Source organism: Poecilia latipinna, unplaced genomic scaffold (assembly GCF_001443285.1).
Source record: "Poecilia latipinna isolate Pla-1442-1.1 unplaced genomic scaffold, P_latipinna-1.0 Scaffold2290, whole genome shotgun sequence".
Classification (NCBI taxonomy): Eukaryota; Metazoa; Chordata; class Actinopteri; order Cyprinodontiformes; family Poeciliidae; genus Poecilia; species Poecilia latipinna.
In genome coordinates this window covers 82,088-98,827 of record NW_015114906.1, presented here as the reverse complement: position 1 = coordinate 98,827, position 16,740 = coordinate 82,088, and the positions used below count along the sequence as shown (strand labels likewise).

The 16,740-nt window shown below is 41.6% G+C and overlaps 1 protein-coding gene and 1 long non-coding RNA gene across 2 annotated transcripts in view; one reads left to right on the top strand and one right to left on the bottom strand.

Moving 5' to 3' along the window:
- Positions 1–5,052: 5,052 nt before the first annotated feature.
- Positions 5,053–16,740, bottom strand: part of LOC106937180 (tomoregulin-1-like) — a 53,430-nt gene continuing 41,742 nt past the window's right edge. The window contains exons 2-6 of the mRNA XM_015018580.1: positions 16,160–16,269; positions 14,837–14,966; positions 10,162–10,191; positions 6,047–6,143; positions 5,053–5,260 (exon numbers count right to left, since the gene is read on the bottom strand). Of these exons, the coding sequence (XP_014874066.1) occupies positions 5,068–5,260; positions 6,047–6,143; positions 10,162–10,191; positions 14,837–14,966; positions 16,160–16,269 (560 nt within the window). The 3' untranslated portion in view covers positions 5,053–5,067. The remainder of the gene's footprint in view (positions 5,261–6,046; positions 6,144–10,161; positions 10,192–14,836; positions 14,967–16,159; positions 16,270–16,740) is intronic.
- On the top strand, positions 6,150–8,006 carry LOC106937182 (uncharacterized). The gene is made up of 3 exons (XR_001422334.1): positions 6,150–6,574; positions 7,417–7,418; positions 7,996–8,006. It is a non-coding gene; the product is annotated as an uncharacterized LOC106937182 (long non-coding RNA).

Here is a 16,740-nt window from a genome sequence, read left to right as displayed (position 1 = left end):
ATGGATTATCTATTGAAATTGATCAGGTATTTATCGCGATACATATTATCGATTTCTTGCCCAGTTCTAGTTTCTAGCCGTGTAAAGACGCTGAAACCTCCTTTAAATCAAAGCCAAACACCGACCTGATTAGATCTACCTCTGATTAAAATAACTGTGATCATGTATTTGATGTGATAACGTTGATTTATTGCTCGTTTCATGGCTGGTTCCTGAGATGTTTTATGGAGTGAAACACTCTGAACCGCCTTCCTGCTGAAATGTGCGGCACTAATAAACCTGACTGGAGTGTTTGGTCGATACGACGCTCATTTCAACACTCGACTCTGATCTGCATTAAAAATACATGAGCAGCAGAAACTGGGGAAACTCGATGAGATCCGCCGCACTTTTCAGGAATCCCAGCTCTGCTGCTGTCAACGTTCTCAACAAGGCCGCCGCCTCACGTTTACTCACTCCAACACCAGGAAGTGGAGGAAAAACCCAGAAACATGTCTGTTAGATGAGAGGATGAAAGAAAAGACGAGTGACATGGTGAGGATGAAGGGATGAAGCAAAGACAAAGAGCAGGGTGAGATATTGTCAATATTTCCTCCTGAGCGATGCAGCATTAAAAATGGATGAGTGGGTTTGGTTTCGCTCTGCAGCTCTGGGTGGGTCGATCCGAGGCTCCAGCTCTGCAAACCGAGGAGAAAAATCTGGTTTTGTTCCAGTTGAACCAGGCTGTCATCTCAGCTCTGATTACGGTTTTATTTCTGTTTAACCAGAGGATCATTCATTTCCACTGCAGAGCAACACGTTTACAGCAGCAGACATGTTGGTTTCTGCATGAATGAGTGAAAATGAGGCTGCAGCATTTCAGGATAAACTAACTGAAGCTGCTCTTCCTTTATACATGTGAACAAAACTGTTGATGTTCCACTAATGTGGAAAAACATAATTTCACAGCCGATGTTTCCATTAAATAAGAAACCATATTAAAGTCACACATGAACAATCAGTTTGTTCGCAGGATAAGTCGTTAAAAAACATGGCTACCTGTCATCCTCCACCACTTCCTGTCGTCTTCTTTGTCGTTTCCAGCAGTAGTAACATCCTGTTGTTGATCATGTGACTCGTGATGCAAAATAACTGTTTCCATTGCAGTTTTGCTGAAAAATCATTTCATCCAAGCAGCAAAACTTTCTATCAAAAAACGCTAAAATTGGAGTTTTTCCTTTGAGCGAATTTATTTTTGTAATCAACAAATGTAAGGTCGATGGAAACGCTGCTGTTTGGTGTTTATTCTTAATATCTGATGTTTTTAATGTCTTTCTACAGGCACTTTGAACTGTCTGTGTCTGCTGTGTCTGAAAGGTAAATAAACCTAAAAGTAACCTGTAACCATGGTAACCAGGGGCTGTGATGCGTGTTGCTAATTTGCTGCTCTGAATGTTGTTTTTATAAGAAGATAAATTAGAGTTTGACGAAGCTTTAGTCAGATCCTGACCCATTTATAGGTCTGGATCAGATCTATGAATGTCTCTCTATGTTATTTCTCCATTATCTGCTTCCTGTGCTTCGGCTCCTTCACGCCCCAGTGCTGGCCCGACGCCCTGAAGTGACAGCCGATCAGAGCGGAGGGGGCAGGTGCTCATCACCTCAGGGCATTACACACCCACATACCCCCCCCTCCTCCAAATGACACCGTCCAATCAGCTCACAGCCGCCTTAAAGCCACAAACAGTGACAGGAAATCCATAAATCTCTGCGTGTTGCGATCAGCGGCTCGGAGGAACGGCCGCGGCGGCCGGCACTTTGGGATTCTAGGTGAGTCTGAAGCATAAATCTGATGTGAGCCGCAGCGGGCCGAGCGACTCTGGGCGTTGGCTCCGGCTTTGAACAACATCAGACATCAAGCTGCGGCTGCAAATCAGGTTTGTATGCAACACTCGCACCTCAGAGCATCAAAGCCGCTCTGACTCATTCTTCTGCATATTTTAAAACCTGACATCAGAGAGCGGCTGGAAGTGTAAAAACTGCTGAAGTAACTGCAGATTTAATCCACTGGAGTCGTTTCTCTTGTTAATGGTGAGGTTAATGAAAAAGCCAAAGGGTATCTCCGCTCCGCAGCGACTCAACAGACACTCAATCCGTCTTAACCCTCTAAATATTCCTGCACTCTAAAAACCTGACACTCAGCCAGACCCGTAATCCGTCCATCGTGTCTGGGATCACAGCGATTCATTCATCTGGTGGCAGAAAGAAAGGGCAGGCTGGCGTTGCATTCATGTCATAATGTTCATTAAACTCAGATTTATCCCTCAGATTGAGAGGAAACTCGTTTCATATCTGCCGTTTCTCAGGTCGTTAAGGACCTGAGGTGGAAACATTGGTATGAATGTAAAAAGGCTTTAAAACTTTATTGTTTAATTATCATTTACATGCAACATTATCATGCATTGTTTTAGCTTGTAAAGCACTTTGTGCCGCCTGAGTTATTAGAAACAGAATAAATAAAGTTGACCTTTAACCTTCACGGTGCTGCAGAGTCGTCAGACTTTGTCTTTTATGGATCAGTAAACAAACAAACCGGGCTGAAATGGACCAAACATTCAGGAGGATTCAGAGTTTGGTTCTGCTAATCCGCTAACAACAGAGCTAATATGTAACTTAGCTAACTATGAAAACATTTAGCACACTAGCTGATTCATTTGGCTGTTTCTGTAGCTGCATTTCATTTGACCATAAAAATGCAGAAATTAGAATAACAAACATAAATTTGCTCAATGGCAACAAAGCAATTTCAAAATACAAATATATGTCAGAAAAGTGTCAACATCTGTTGCCATTTTTAATGAACAAACTAACAAACTCCTCAAATGCAAAGTTTTGTTTTTTTATCATTATGGAAAAGGTTTTGCACACATTTGAAATGGAAACACAGTTAATGACACATGGTGGTTTTCAACATGTTGCTTTAGCTTTAGCAGAACTAATGTTTCTGATTAGCGCTTTAGCGTTAGCACAGCTAACCTTTTAGCTAGCGGTTCCCACCACTGAGTTTGACCATATGGCCAATTAAAAATGAAAATTTATTAAATTTAAGGTGAAATTTTTGAAGTTTGACTTAAAAAACCTCCAAACATCTGTCACTAAACAATGGCTCAGTCTGTCCTTTTGTCTTTTCTCCAGCTTCTTTGTTCATAAATCTTCATTTGTATTTAATTTTCACCGCTTCATGCAGAGCGGTTAGCGACATGCTTTTCAGTTTTCCTCAGTTGACACTAATAAAATCATTTTTTACGTCAGTCTGCAGCACTTAACGCTGAGGTAACAGTTTTACAGTACAGCAGCTCATCAGCTTTTCCAGTTTTATTTGGCAGAAGCCAGAGAAGCAGATAAATAGGAGCAAATGTTGGAGCTAATTAGGTGGACATTCTGCTGTAAGGGAACAATCAAGTTCCTCTTTATCTGCTGGATCAGAGAATGAACATTTGTTTGCACCAACATGGAAATACGCCAATGTTTCTTTTGTAAGCTGTTAAAATAAATCCTGCATTTTCCAGCAAACCAAAGTGCCTGAATGTCAGACATGATGTTAATTCTGCAGTCAGTTTTCCAGAACCTTCCCTCTGTGTCACGTTGACGAGGTTTGCATTAATAACTCCGTATTACAGCCTGCATGCTCGGTTCGCTTCCTAATTGAAAACGCCGGCGATCAGACGCATTAATTTGACTGACATGGTTTCAGTAACGAGACTGATTTATTAAACCGTCACGGTTCTGCAGCCAGCAGAGATCAGCAGGAGACGAGCGCCGTCCTCCTGCATCTGTAAATCTGTGTGAAGTTAGAAAACATCTCAGGGAGAAGATGAAGGAAGCTGGAAAATGATGAAATCCTGTTTGAAACTCAGCTACTCTAAACAACCTTTAGCTCCTTCTTCAGGGCTACAAAGCTTTGCCAGCCCAAACGCTCGTTAGCACAAACAGGAAATCAGCCAATCACAACGCAGCAACTCAACGGACTGAGGAGTCTGGACATGAAGACGACGGGTTGATCAGTTCAGGATGCAGAAGAAAGCAGATCTAAGGGACTTTGAACGTGGTTCGGTTGTCGGTGCCACACTGTCTGATCTGAGGAGTTTCTGCTGATCTGATGGGATTTTCACCAACAAACTTCTCAGGATGAAAGAAGAGAAAACATCCAGTGATCAGCAGATAGTTTGGTTCCACAAGATAAAAAGGCGAAAAAAACTCAAAAAGCACATCAGATGTTAGCTGGGAACAGGAAACTGAGGCTGGAATAAATGACAACCTGCATGGTGGCGGCGGCATCATGCTGCGGGAGAATCTATTCTTTGGCACGTTTTGGTTCATTTATTACCAAATAAACATGTTCATCATAAAAACCTCCTGTAAGATTGTTGCTCACCATCTGTGACAAACTCCCAGCATCATAACTCAGCCAGTCACAACAGAAATTATTGCAATAAACAATAATATTGTCGTTTCAAACCATGTTTTGATTACACCCTCTGAAAAATCAAAAACTTTAATTCCTAAAGAATATTTAACACTGAAACTGGAAAACATTTTAAATATCCAAAAATAAACAAGTAAAACAACAATAATTTAAATGAATTATGAGATCTTTGATGGAAATCTTCGTTCAGCTTTGACAGGGAAAACAGGCTAAAGGGGCAGGTCATGCAAGCTGGCTACTTTATACTGGGTGCCAATTTTTTTGCAGCATTTTTCAACATTTTTCAGTGATATTGAAGGGCAGCATCTCTTTGACTGTAGTCCACATGGAAATTATAGATTTTATTTTAGTTTATCATGCAGCTGATTGATGAATTGCTTACTGGGATATGTTTAGTCGTGACAGCGTTTCGCACAGATCAGATCAACTCAACTTGATGCCACTAGAGTCCTTTCAGTCCCTGAAAGACTCATCTTCTCTGGTCTTAAAACGTGTTTGGCGCCGTTAACGGCCTTGGACTAGACCCCATGAGGTCAGAGATGGATGTAAGCTCTAACCAGAAGAGGTTTGGTGTTCAGTCTGTGCCTGAGAAGAACTGCTTTTCACGAACGGACATTTCCAGATGTGTTCTGTGCCATAAACGTACCGAGGCAGCGTCCCAGGTGTTTGACGTCGATCTGCTCCTGCTTCATGCACGAAGCCTCCCGCACCAGGCACGGGTTGTTGTACGAGTTTCCGTCTGTAGCGCAGACCGGGTTCTCATTGTGGCCGCTGCAGTCAATGTTGCATATGCACCTGAGGGCAAAGGTCAACCATCAGAACAATATCCCAGGAATGACTCACAGCACCACAACATTCAGATTATTTTAACTTAAAGCAACATTTCATGTTTCTGTGCAGCTTAATCCAAAGTTTGGATCCATCTTCTTCCTTCAAACATTAAGCTAACTCGCTAATATCACAATATGCTTCATCTGTTCATTTAATAGTCACCTAAATATGTTTTTAGTGGCAGTAAACAGCAGAGACACACTTCTGCTAATTTTACTTTTAGCTAACTTTGAAAATGTTTAGTGAACTTCGTTTTCCCTGAATCAGATTCTAAAGAGTTAAATTATTTTGGCTGCTTTGTAAACTTCCAGTTGAATAAAGTTCAACTTCTGTGTTGAAGTTTTGGTTATTAACTTAAGAATGCTTTACTCCTTTTACACACATGCTTTTATTTTGAAGGCTGATTAAGCAGGCGTTCCATTTCCTCTCCTCAAAAACTTTATTTAAAACAAGGACATGACAAATAAACTAAAAACATGGACAGCAGAGATCAAGAAATAAACACATCTAAGGGAATTATAAAATATATAATAAATATAACGTCAAAAATAAATTTAACCCTGAGAGTTAGTCTTTCAAGAGAAGATGTAACTTGAACTTAAGTTAGCAATTTAGCATTAGCATTTGGGTAAATACAGTGTCCATGTAGCATTTTAGCATTAGCAAAGCTAATGTTTACGAGTAGATTAGCACAGCTAACCTGTTAGCCAGCAGTGGTGACATAATGAACCAATGAAAGCTTTTGCTCACCAGACATCTTCGGAGTCTTCATCACATTCGGCTCCATATTTACACGTGCTGCACTTGGTGAACTTCTTCCCGACGTCGGAGGCTGAGCCCTCATCGTCTGTCAGACGGGCAGAGAAGGAAAACGCTTCAGGAACAGCTAACACTTCTTCACACTCCTGCCTACTAGGCTGAACTCTATCCTTTACTGAGCCTCGTAGAAATATTCACACCCCGTCACATCAAACCACAAACTGTGTGTTTGTGCGCTCTCAGTCCAGACCCGCTTGTCCTCTTCATCCCTCTAATGCCATATGGCGGCAGCCATCACTGGGATGTTTCTGTGGACTTCAGGAGGCCCAGTCTGTGACGGAGGAGAGTTTCTTCCTCCGCTTCCTGTGGACGATGTGATGAATCCAGCTGGTTGTTCATCAGTTGTGTCTCAAAGTTTCTAGCCCAGCTGAGAGCATCTTCTGCTACAGAGGATAATAACTTCCTGTCCAGGAAACCAACAGCTTTCAGAGGGAAGCTGATTTCCAGCAGATTATGAAGGTCACTCTGCGTTTTTCTACTAGCAGGAAAATGATAAAGGCCCTGAAAACACCAACAGGAAGCTAATAAACCTCAATGTTTGGTTTATTAAACTTTATCTTCCAGTCTGGATCTTTGATGTTCTATAAAAGCACCAGAAGAAAAACTTTCAGAAGTTTCATCTGTTTCCTCAAAGTCAAACTAAAGCTGAAGGAAATCCATCATCCTTCACCTGTGACTGTTTCTGGTTAAACTGGTTTTAATTTCCCCTCCTGTCGGATTCTGCTCCGCCGCCTGCGCAGCTCTTTATTTTTCCAGATCTTCATCGCTGAACGTAATAATCAGCTTTTTATTTGTTCTGCCTCTTTTCCAGAAGAGTGGCTTAATTTCATTTTGAAAACAACCTGCAGCTCGCTCCGGGTTTTGTTCTGGTTAGCGGCGCCTCTTCCCGCCATCGAGACACGCCACGGCTCAGGCGCTTTCCTATCAGACACAGCTGAGCGTGTGGAGAGGCTGCTCAGGCTTATCGGCCAAATGGAAACAGAGGCGCCACATCATCATCTGATATTGTTATTATCATTACGCCGTTTAATGCCACCTCGCATGGCGACGTCCATTCTCCAGCAGCGAAGCGCTAACAGCCGCGGCGCCGAGTACCAAAGAGCCGCAGGGATTATTCAGGGCTGCCTTTCATCAGCAGAGCCATTTTCATGATTCATCAGGTGCAATTTTGTTGTAAAACAGAAGAAAAGCTGAATCCTGCAGGGAGAAGGAAACTAATCCACAGCAAAACGTAGAAACCAGGAAACGGAGCCTGGAGGTTTAGGATTGTTGCCTTAGAAAAGCAGTGAAACCCGATGGAGGAGTGAGATTCTCTGCATGTGTTTCAGGTCTTCTGGGCTCCAATTTCCTTTATTTATTCATTTTTTGCATATAAAAGTTTCAGCAGGAACTTTTATATTGTGTTTCTGGTACACCGTAAATCCACTGAGAACAGCAATAAACAGCGAAGCTGCTTCTCCAGGAGGTTAATGATGAAAAACCCTGTTACTGTGTTCAGGTTGTGCTAAAAGGAGTTAGCATCTTAATGCTAACATGTTGCTAATGCTAATGTCCGCGTCCACAGTCCATGTTTCTGAAGAAGCTCCATGAACGATCAGGACTTCAAGAAACTCTGGAAATATGAACTTTGCTCCAATCTGATGGCTGAAAAAAGTGTAAATATCTTTGTTTTTATTTTGTAAATTCAAAATTTACCATCAAAAAGGCTTTTTGAATTGAAAATGTTGCTCATTTTGTTGATATATAGTTTCAGTAGAATAGGATTAATTACTTACTGGCCCTAAAATTAGCTGTATTAGTTTTTAATCCCGTTCCAACACTAGTTTTTATCTGAAGCACGTTTTACATCGAGTCTTTGCTGTTCCACATTCTGGGAACAGAAAAGGATCAATTCCTGGAAATACGCAGCAGAAACGAACATTTAGTTCCTGAAGGTCGTGAGATCGTTCTGCTTTATTTCCATTCCAATCCTGGATGAAATGTTTCAGTTACTGCATCTGAAAAATTAAAGCAAAACAAAATCAACACACAAATCGAAGCAGCTAAACTGCAGAGGTGTTCACAGGGCCTTTCTGCTGCTTTAAGAGCAGCAGCGTGATTAAACTCTCTCGGTGTGTGTGTGTGTGTGTGTGTGTGTGTGGCTGACAGATTGGCCTGCTGTGTGTGTAGCTATCGAACATGGAGGGCTCAGTCGGCGTTCCATCGATTGACGCGGATCTGCAGCCGAGCGGCGTCTTTGTTTCTGCTGACAGCAGGACGCCGCTGCTTCCTCTCTGACTCCTGTTGTTGTTTCCCTCTTTGCTCTCGCTAATATTTGCCTCCTGGCTGAAAAAGGTTCTTCTGTTCAAGCGTTAAACCCGGCCAAACACAGATTCTGTAGCCTAAAACAGATGCAGCTTATTATCACCAGGTTTGGGTCAGCAGCTCACAGACTTCCTGCAGAGAATGGAAATCACCGGCATGATGCTCACGACCCTGAACAACATTATGGCTTTAAAGTTTTATTAATATCCAGCTCAGAAAACGCCTAAAAGACTCAAACTGATGTTTATTTTATGCAAAGTTTGCCTCTGACACAGCTGGGAACCGCTGCTGCGCACAAATTTAAATAATTTTAAATAATTTAATAAATAACATGAGTTAAAAATAACCTGGGACGTGGATGTGAGCCTGAAGGAGCAGCAGGAAGTTCTGGTTTCTGGTCCAAAGCAGAACAAATCATCCAGAACGAAGTCAAACCATGGAGAAAATACTCTGATCGAACTAAATCTGAACCTGCAGCCACGACTGAAAAAGATAAACGTCACAAAAACAACTGAAAACCTTCCATCACATTCACAGTGAAGCACGGGGGAGGCAGCATAGTGATCTGGGATTAGGTTTCTCTAGAAAGTTGAAAATGGATTTCAGTTTTTAGAAGAAGTGACCAATGATTAGTCCAAATCGAGAAAAGATTAAAGTTTTGAAGGTCCTAATCAAAGCCCAGAACTAAATCTGAGAGGAATCACCTGAGATAGAGGATTTTATCACAACCTGACAGATTTAATCTGCTCCTCAACCATCAAGTTGGTGCAAAGTTCGTCTTTCCAGAGTTCCAGGAAGCCCTGATCAGTCATGGAGCCACTTTAGAAATGTGGACGCTGACATCAGCATTAGCTGCTACATGTTTAGCACTGACATGCTAATTAAGGCTTAGATTAGCTTAGCTGACAGGCTAACTCTGTTTAGCACACTGATAGTCTTTTCCAGCGAACAATTTTGCTGATTTTTTTCTGCAAAAATTTATTTTTGAAGCAGAAATTAACCCTCAATATGCTGAGAGAAGCAGTTCTGTCGTCCATCACTGCTGTTTAAGGATATTGCTTGCGCATTATGAGTGTACCAGAAACACAACAATACAAAGGTTCCGCCTGGAACAATTGTTTGTAAAACATAAGGTTTGTGCAGCACTATTTTAAACTTAATAAAGATGTAAAATATGTTTTCATTCCCATGACCAGGCGTCACTGAGTTCATGTTCTGGTTTAGAGCCGTTTATCCGCTAATTCTCCAACAGTTGAAGCAGCAGAGTTGGAGGCTGTTTCAGTAATTAATCTCAGAGGTTTGACTGTTTCATCGCAGCGGCTCGTCGGCCCGCCGTGCAGATGGAGGAGGCAGCGCGTCTCCAATAAAACCTCCCTGCAGCAGCCAAATTAAACAGCAAACCATGTGGCCGTCCTCACAGGTGGCTGCAAAATGTCTCTGTTGCCAAATTTGGCATCGACGACGCTTCCATCTCCGCAGGACGGAGAGATTCGCTCCTCTGGGACGACTTAGCGGCTCCTCGCAGGATTCACTGCTGCAGTTAATATGCATCAGAGGAGGCGCAGAAACACACAGCCGCTCCTCCTAACGCAACACGCTCAGACCGGCAGCAGCCACTGCTTGTGCAGAGCAGACCAAGACTCAGCTGTAATTGATTTCTGTTTGACTTTCAGTCACAGCAGAAGTGAAGCAGGAAATGAAATCTTTAAATAGCCCAAAGAAAAAACCCAACAGAGTCTCACCGTCTCCGTCTCCTGAACCAGAACCGGGATCTGTGAAGACAGAAGAGACACGCAGCGGTCAGACGTTTCCTCTGAAGGTCCTGATTCTCAGGCCAGCGGCCGGCTAACCGTTACTCTGCTAATGCGCTAACAGCAGAGCTAATTTTAGCTTAGCATCTTTAGTAACTTTGAAAATATTTAGTGAACTTAGCTTAGAGCTCAAATGTTTCTGTTTCAAAGAATCATTTCCTAACTGTACAGGTGGGGGAGCAATTATGGGATGTCGTTTCTAAAGATACACAGTCAAGAAATTACAGCAATAATTTGGGTTATTTGGTTTATAACAAAAAAAAGTTAATTTTTAAAGTCATGTTTTCATCATAATTCACCAGTAATTTATAAATGTCAGTTTCAAGCTAAATATTTAGTTTGAAACAAGATATTTACCTCACTAAGTATTTAGTTTGCTAAGTGAAAACTTAATCATAGATTTATTGTTTTAGCATTAGCTTCTGCTAAATAGCATGTAGGTGTCCAGTGCAGCTTCTTCCAAATTCAACTCAATCAGCAGAAAGACGGTTAAACCCCGACCACAGCGAGGCGACCTTAATGGACCAGAACCGGTTCTGGATGGGATAAAAACCGACTTGTGGTCTGGTTGGCTCAGACCTGCAGCTCCATCAGGAAATGGAGCGCCTGCTCCAAACTTGGCTCTGATGCACTGAATTAAAGAAATGAAGGCAGGACTGGGAGTTTCTGGCACGGCGGTGTCGCATTAAGAAATGGACTCCAGCTGCTTTCTTCCATTAAACTTCACCTTTCTTCGTCACAGAGTCCACAGGAAGTTGTTCTTCATCCGAGGAGGGCAGAAACAGTCGGACACTTTCGTGGCTTTGCCAGCACGGCTTATTGATCTAATGTGAGAATTTGGCTTAAAACTTGCAGGTGAAACTCGGCTTCAGTCTTTTGGAAAGAAAAATATCAAAGATCTGAGTGAAAAATGGCTGAGTTGTTATTGATTCCCTGCAGGCAGATTTACTGATGAAGCAGCAAAAACAGCGACTGCAGAGTCTGGAGGGAGCAGGAAGAAAAACACAGAGAGAAACTCTAACCGCATAAAACCAGATGAGACAAACAAGTTTATATTTATTTTAAATAGATGAAGCTGACATTCTGCAGCTTCAGTTCACTTTTGTTTTATCACTAATCTGCTTCCACTTAGTCCTGTAGGATTAAACTGAAAGGCAAACAGCTGCAGAATAAAGACTGAATGTAAAACACAGTGAACGCTGAAACGATGGGTTAGAGACGCAAACAGGTGTTTCACACAGACAACTCAATAAAAACAGATGGAAAAATCAGAGCAAACGTTATAAAGAATCTGTCCGGGTCCAAACCAGAGTCTGAACGAAGGAGACGACAGCTTTCAAACGGCAGCGTCGACATGTGGGCTGAACTCGGCAGAAACCATTTCATTTGAATTAGTTTGTTTTGTTTTTGTGTTTGGCCTGAATCTGCTAATTGAAAATGCAACAAAAAAAAAGTCCAAGCATTGTGGTGTAGCAGACATAAAAAGTATTTTATGCATTTATTTAGATTTGGACCCGTCTGTCTGCATTTTGGGAAAAGTTCCCAGGCATTTGGTGGACAAAGACAATAAATACTTAAAGTTTTTTTGCTGATTGTGAATAAATGTAAAACATCTGCTGGTTAAAAGTCAAACTCCCAAAGGAGAAGCAGAATTAAAACTGTCAACATTCTGGAAAAAACAACATAAAGACTAAAAGATGGAGACATTTGAAGCTAATCAACAATGGAATCCTGACAACTGTTCGAGTGTAAATATTTCCAGTTTAGTTTGTACTATTGATATTATTGATAATTTGTTCTGCTACTACTTGTTTAGTTTGGTTTATTTATTACTTTCCATGTCTTTATTATTGCTTTTTTCTCTGAAGTTATTTCCTTGTTCACTGACAGATTAACTTTTCTTAGCTAAATGTTTATGTATTTCAGTTTATCTGCAGTGTCCAGATAAGAAAATTAAACATCTTGAATATTTAATGTGGATGAAATGTTTAAAATTAAGGACTGCGGCGTAAATAAGATGCAAGATGTGAACAGGGACGATGATGGACAGCTGTGTGTAGAAAATAAATTTAAGGTTTGGAAAAAATGGATAAAACTCTGGTGTGTTGTGACCAGAACCGGCAGCGACCCGTTTGGACCGCGGACGGGTCGGCTTTCTGTTTCTTCAGCTGCGACAGCAGAACCGTCTCCTGGTTTCTGATTCCATCAGCGAATCGCAGACGGAGGAAGAATTAGAGAAAACGTCCATTAACAGCTGCTGCTTCGGCGCCGCCGGATCAGCAGAAGCTGCTGTGGAAATGAAACGGTTAATGAAGCGAAGGAGAACTCCTCCTTGACCTTTAACCTCTGCTCACTGAGGCCTGGACGTTTCTCTGACCTGACTGCTGGGAAGATCTTTCTTTCTTTCTTTCTTTCTTTCTTTCTTCCTTTCTTCCTTCCTTCCTTCCTTCCTTCGCCGATCTTTTGAGCGTTCTGCCATGTGGAAGCAGAGCTGACGTCTCTGCTGCAGCCATAGCTCTTCCTCCTCCTCCTCTTCCTCCTCCTGCAGCTCTGCAGTTATATTTCATCAGTGAGAAAATTAAACCGGCTTCTCCTTCCACTCCAGAGTCGATTCTGAAAGCCCAAATCTAAAGGAAGCGAAGCGGCAGCAGATGAAGCTTTTCCTCGGCTTTCTGAAGTCCAGAGTTTTTCCTTCACACTTCGGTGGCAAACAGCGCCGACTGGAACTGGATTAAATTCAGACGGATAAAAACCACACAGCAGCCCTGAATCCTGTCATGAAAGAAGTCGGTGGCGTTACGTCTGACTCACAACCTGTTGCATCAGAACGGGCCGTTAAAACGAGGAGAGTTCAGCTTTTCAGTGAAAATCAGAGAAGCTGTGGAAGCGACGCCTCGTGTTCCGGTCCAGACCTTCGTCTAAAACAATCTGTCTGAGGTCGGATCTTAAAGGCAGTCCGACCCCACATGTTTTTATCTTGTTTTTTCCAGTAAACATGTGGAACAGGAACCAGCAGCGAGGTGAGGAAGAGGAGGCTGAAGCATCACCTCTTCCTGTTGGCTGAGGGAAAACAGTGAAGTCCTGCAGGGACGTCGGACTCCAGTCAGCTGATCGTCCTGCTGCTGACGTTCAGAGAAAACTCTTCATCACTCAGAAAACCTTTAGGAGATTTAAAAAGGCCCAAACTTTTAGATTAGAGAATTTTTATGGTTTTTATCAGCAGAAACAAACATCAACACAGCAGTGGTGATTTTATGCTGATGCTAACACCAGTTAGCATGCTAATATCAGTTAGCATTAGCATCTGAACGTTGTCTCTGCTTTTGGCAAGTTAATAAACTTTAACTGCTTTATGCATTTTCAGAAACTACTCAAATGTTAAACAACCTGATGATAATGTTACTTAATTTATGCAGAAGCTCCATCTGCACTGATGAAGATTCTCTGTTAGTTGTTTGGATTTTCTGTTTGCTTCGTCCTTTAAACTTTGATCTGTTTTAGTTTCTTTGTTGCATCACCAACAAAACGCCCGACAATCAGTAAAAACGACTTCTGTTCCTTTATTCAACGCTCTTTAATGCTGCAGTAAATCTGTTCTTATGTTTGGAATCAGAAACGGATCTAAAACTGAACCAAAACGTTGGTAAGCGTCTAAACTCTAAAGTTTCTGGAACCGGTCCAGAACAGCAGAATTATTTGTTCCCAACGTTCTGCATGAAAAAATAAAACATAAAACCAGTGAGCGGTTTCCAGTTCAGAGGCTCTGAGCTTCAGGAGATTTTAATGACTTTCATCAGGAGCTCCTAATTAAAATTGATCAGTTGATTAACCGACTCGTCCTCACAAATCAATGAGACTGATGATGATCTGCAAAGTTTAGCGCAACAACCAGTCTGTTAAAAACACAACAGCCTGGAGAGACGGCAGGAAAATCACACAACACCGCATTTTAAAAACTAAATAGTTAGCTCTGAGCTAAAGCTCCAATTTAAATACTTGGGTCCAAACAAAATATAAGTTTACCAACTAAATATTTTTGCTCATCATCTGAGGCAAATATTTAGCACTGAATTAAATATTCAGCTTCAGGCTGAATATTTACCCTAACAACACCCTAACAATTATTAAAGAATTAATGATAAATAAAAAATTAACCATAAATAATTTTTAATCCAAATTATTGGATTAAAATTTACCCAAAATAACCCAAATTATTGCTGTTAATTTTTGACCACATAAATTCACAAATGGCGTCTCATGGGTTTGGGACTAAACGTTTTTTTTTTTTTACGTTGATTAAATTGTTGACTTTGAGTGAATGAGTCAAAGTCAAAATTAAATCCTGATGGCTGTAAAACAAAACAAAACAAAAAAAAACCGACGTATTTTTGGGGCAGAAGCTGAACTTTAACTGCCTGGAACCTTAAAGCGCCTCCTAGTGTTTATTGTTAAAACTGCTGCTAGCCCCTAGTCAGTATCTGTCCAGGACTACATGGGCTCCGTGTATTTGCTGGACTCAGCTCTCAGTAACTGTCCTGGGCTCCGTGTATTTGCTGGACTCAGCTCTCAGTAACTGTCCTGGGCTCCGTGTATTTGCTGGACTCACCGGCGGAGCAGGGCCCGTCATGGACTCTGGAGATGGATCTCTGCTGCTTGCAGGACGCCAGCCGTCGGTAGCACTCGTTCTGGTAGGTGTCTCCATTAGAGCCGCACACCGGGATGTAGTTTTTGTGGCACTGCGGGTCAAACCCAGAGGTCAAACTGGTCAGAAATGACTCAACAGTGGCAGTAAACATGCTTATCAACGTGAATCCTGAAAACTTAAGACTTTATGAGGCGCAAAGAGGAAAACCCTAAAGCAGCTCCATGGTGTTTCTAAAGCAGAAATCTGCATCATTGTTTCCAAACTTAAATGGAAAAGACAGAAACAGATTCAAAGAATATTTTTCTGCTCTGTCTGTGATCAGTCCCTCAGTTTCTGTGCAGCTTCTGGTTTTCAGTTGGTTTTGTCAGATCTTTGTTTGGATTGGACAGAATCCAGCTGAGGTTCTGATTAATGGAGGAAAACATGGCAGAAAATAACAGTGGAGAATAAAACTTAGAAACAGGTAGTCACTGCTGAGCTCTTTGAATTTCATGTCCTTAGAAAATAATCCGATCAGATTGTGTTGCCCAACATGGCGACGCTCCTCTGCCTGTTAATGAAAAGCATCTGAGCCATCAGGATGTTTGGATTTGTAAATCCATATCCAATCAGAGCGGGAACAGCCTGCAGGCCTGAGACCCGGCTGATGAGTTCTGATCGGTCCAGATGAGTGTTTGGGTTTGGTACCAGCTGAAGACTGAGAAACTAAAAATCCTAAAAAGCAGAGGAGCTTGGTGCTTTAATTAGGACGTTCTGGTTGGGAAGACGACAGGATGAAGCTGAAAAAGTTTCCTTCAAGGAAATTTATCACTAATGCATTTTGGAGAAACACATTTGGAAAATAAATTCTTAATAATTTGAACCAAATGAGGCACTAATATGAGGAGCCGTTTGTACAGTTAGGCAAAAATTATCAGCAGTTATTTGGGTTGTTTAGGGTTCATCTTCTACAGTCATAGTTTCACCATGTTAGCTTCCAGGCTAAATATGAGGCTCCAAACTAAATATTTAGCATATTTAGCTTTACATATTTACCTTAAAGTTTAACCTCATTTAGCTTAAAGCTAAATATTTAGTTTGAAGCTGTGACATTCATTAATGTGGCATTAATAGGTAACATATGACTTTGAATAAAGATCCCTTTATTAAGGCTAAATAACCCAAATTATTGCTGTTATTTTTGATGCTCTGACTTCACAAACATCCCTTACAAATTCCTCTGAGCAGAGACATGATTATTTAAAGTCGCCTGAAATGCTGATAGATGTTTTCTGTGGTTTTTACCTGGAACTGGCAGACGCATTTGAGCTGCGCGCCGTCGTCTTTGCATTCGCCTCCGTATCGGCAGGTGGAGACGTCGCAGACTCTCAGGTCGCTCTTCTTCTCTGACAGATCTGCAGCAGAGACAGGAAATCATTTAAAGCTTTAAAAGATGAAAACATCCAAGATTTTACTCATTTTTAAGGATTAAAATTAGCACCAGAGTCATTATTTATTGAATTTATGCTTTGTGTAAGCTTCGTTAAACCACTTTGTTCTCTTTAAGCACCAAATAGTTTCTGTTTATTTTGTGGGAAATGGATGATACAGTCATCAAGCTGACATTCATCAGAGCGTCGCTAACGAGGAACATTTCCCAAAATGTCAGCGTGTTTGAGGTCGCAGCCGGCCGCCGGTTTCCAAACGCAGAGAAGTTTCTCCTGCTTATCCTGAATCAGTTCTGCCCTTTACAGCTTTTTATGAGCAATCAGTTAATAAAATGTCACAACGTGACTCCTCGATGGCCGCTTCCTTATCTGGCAGAGCTGAAGAGCAGATTAACCCCCTCACACACACACACACACACACACACACACACACACACA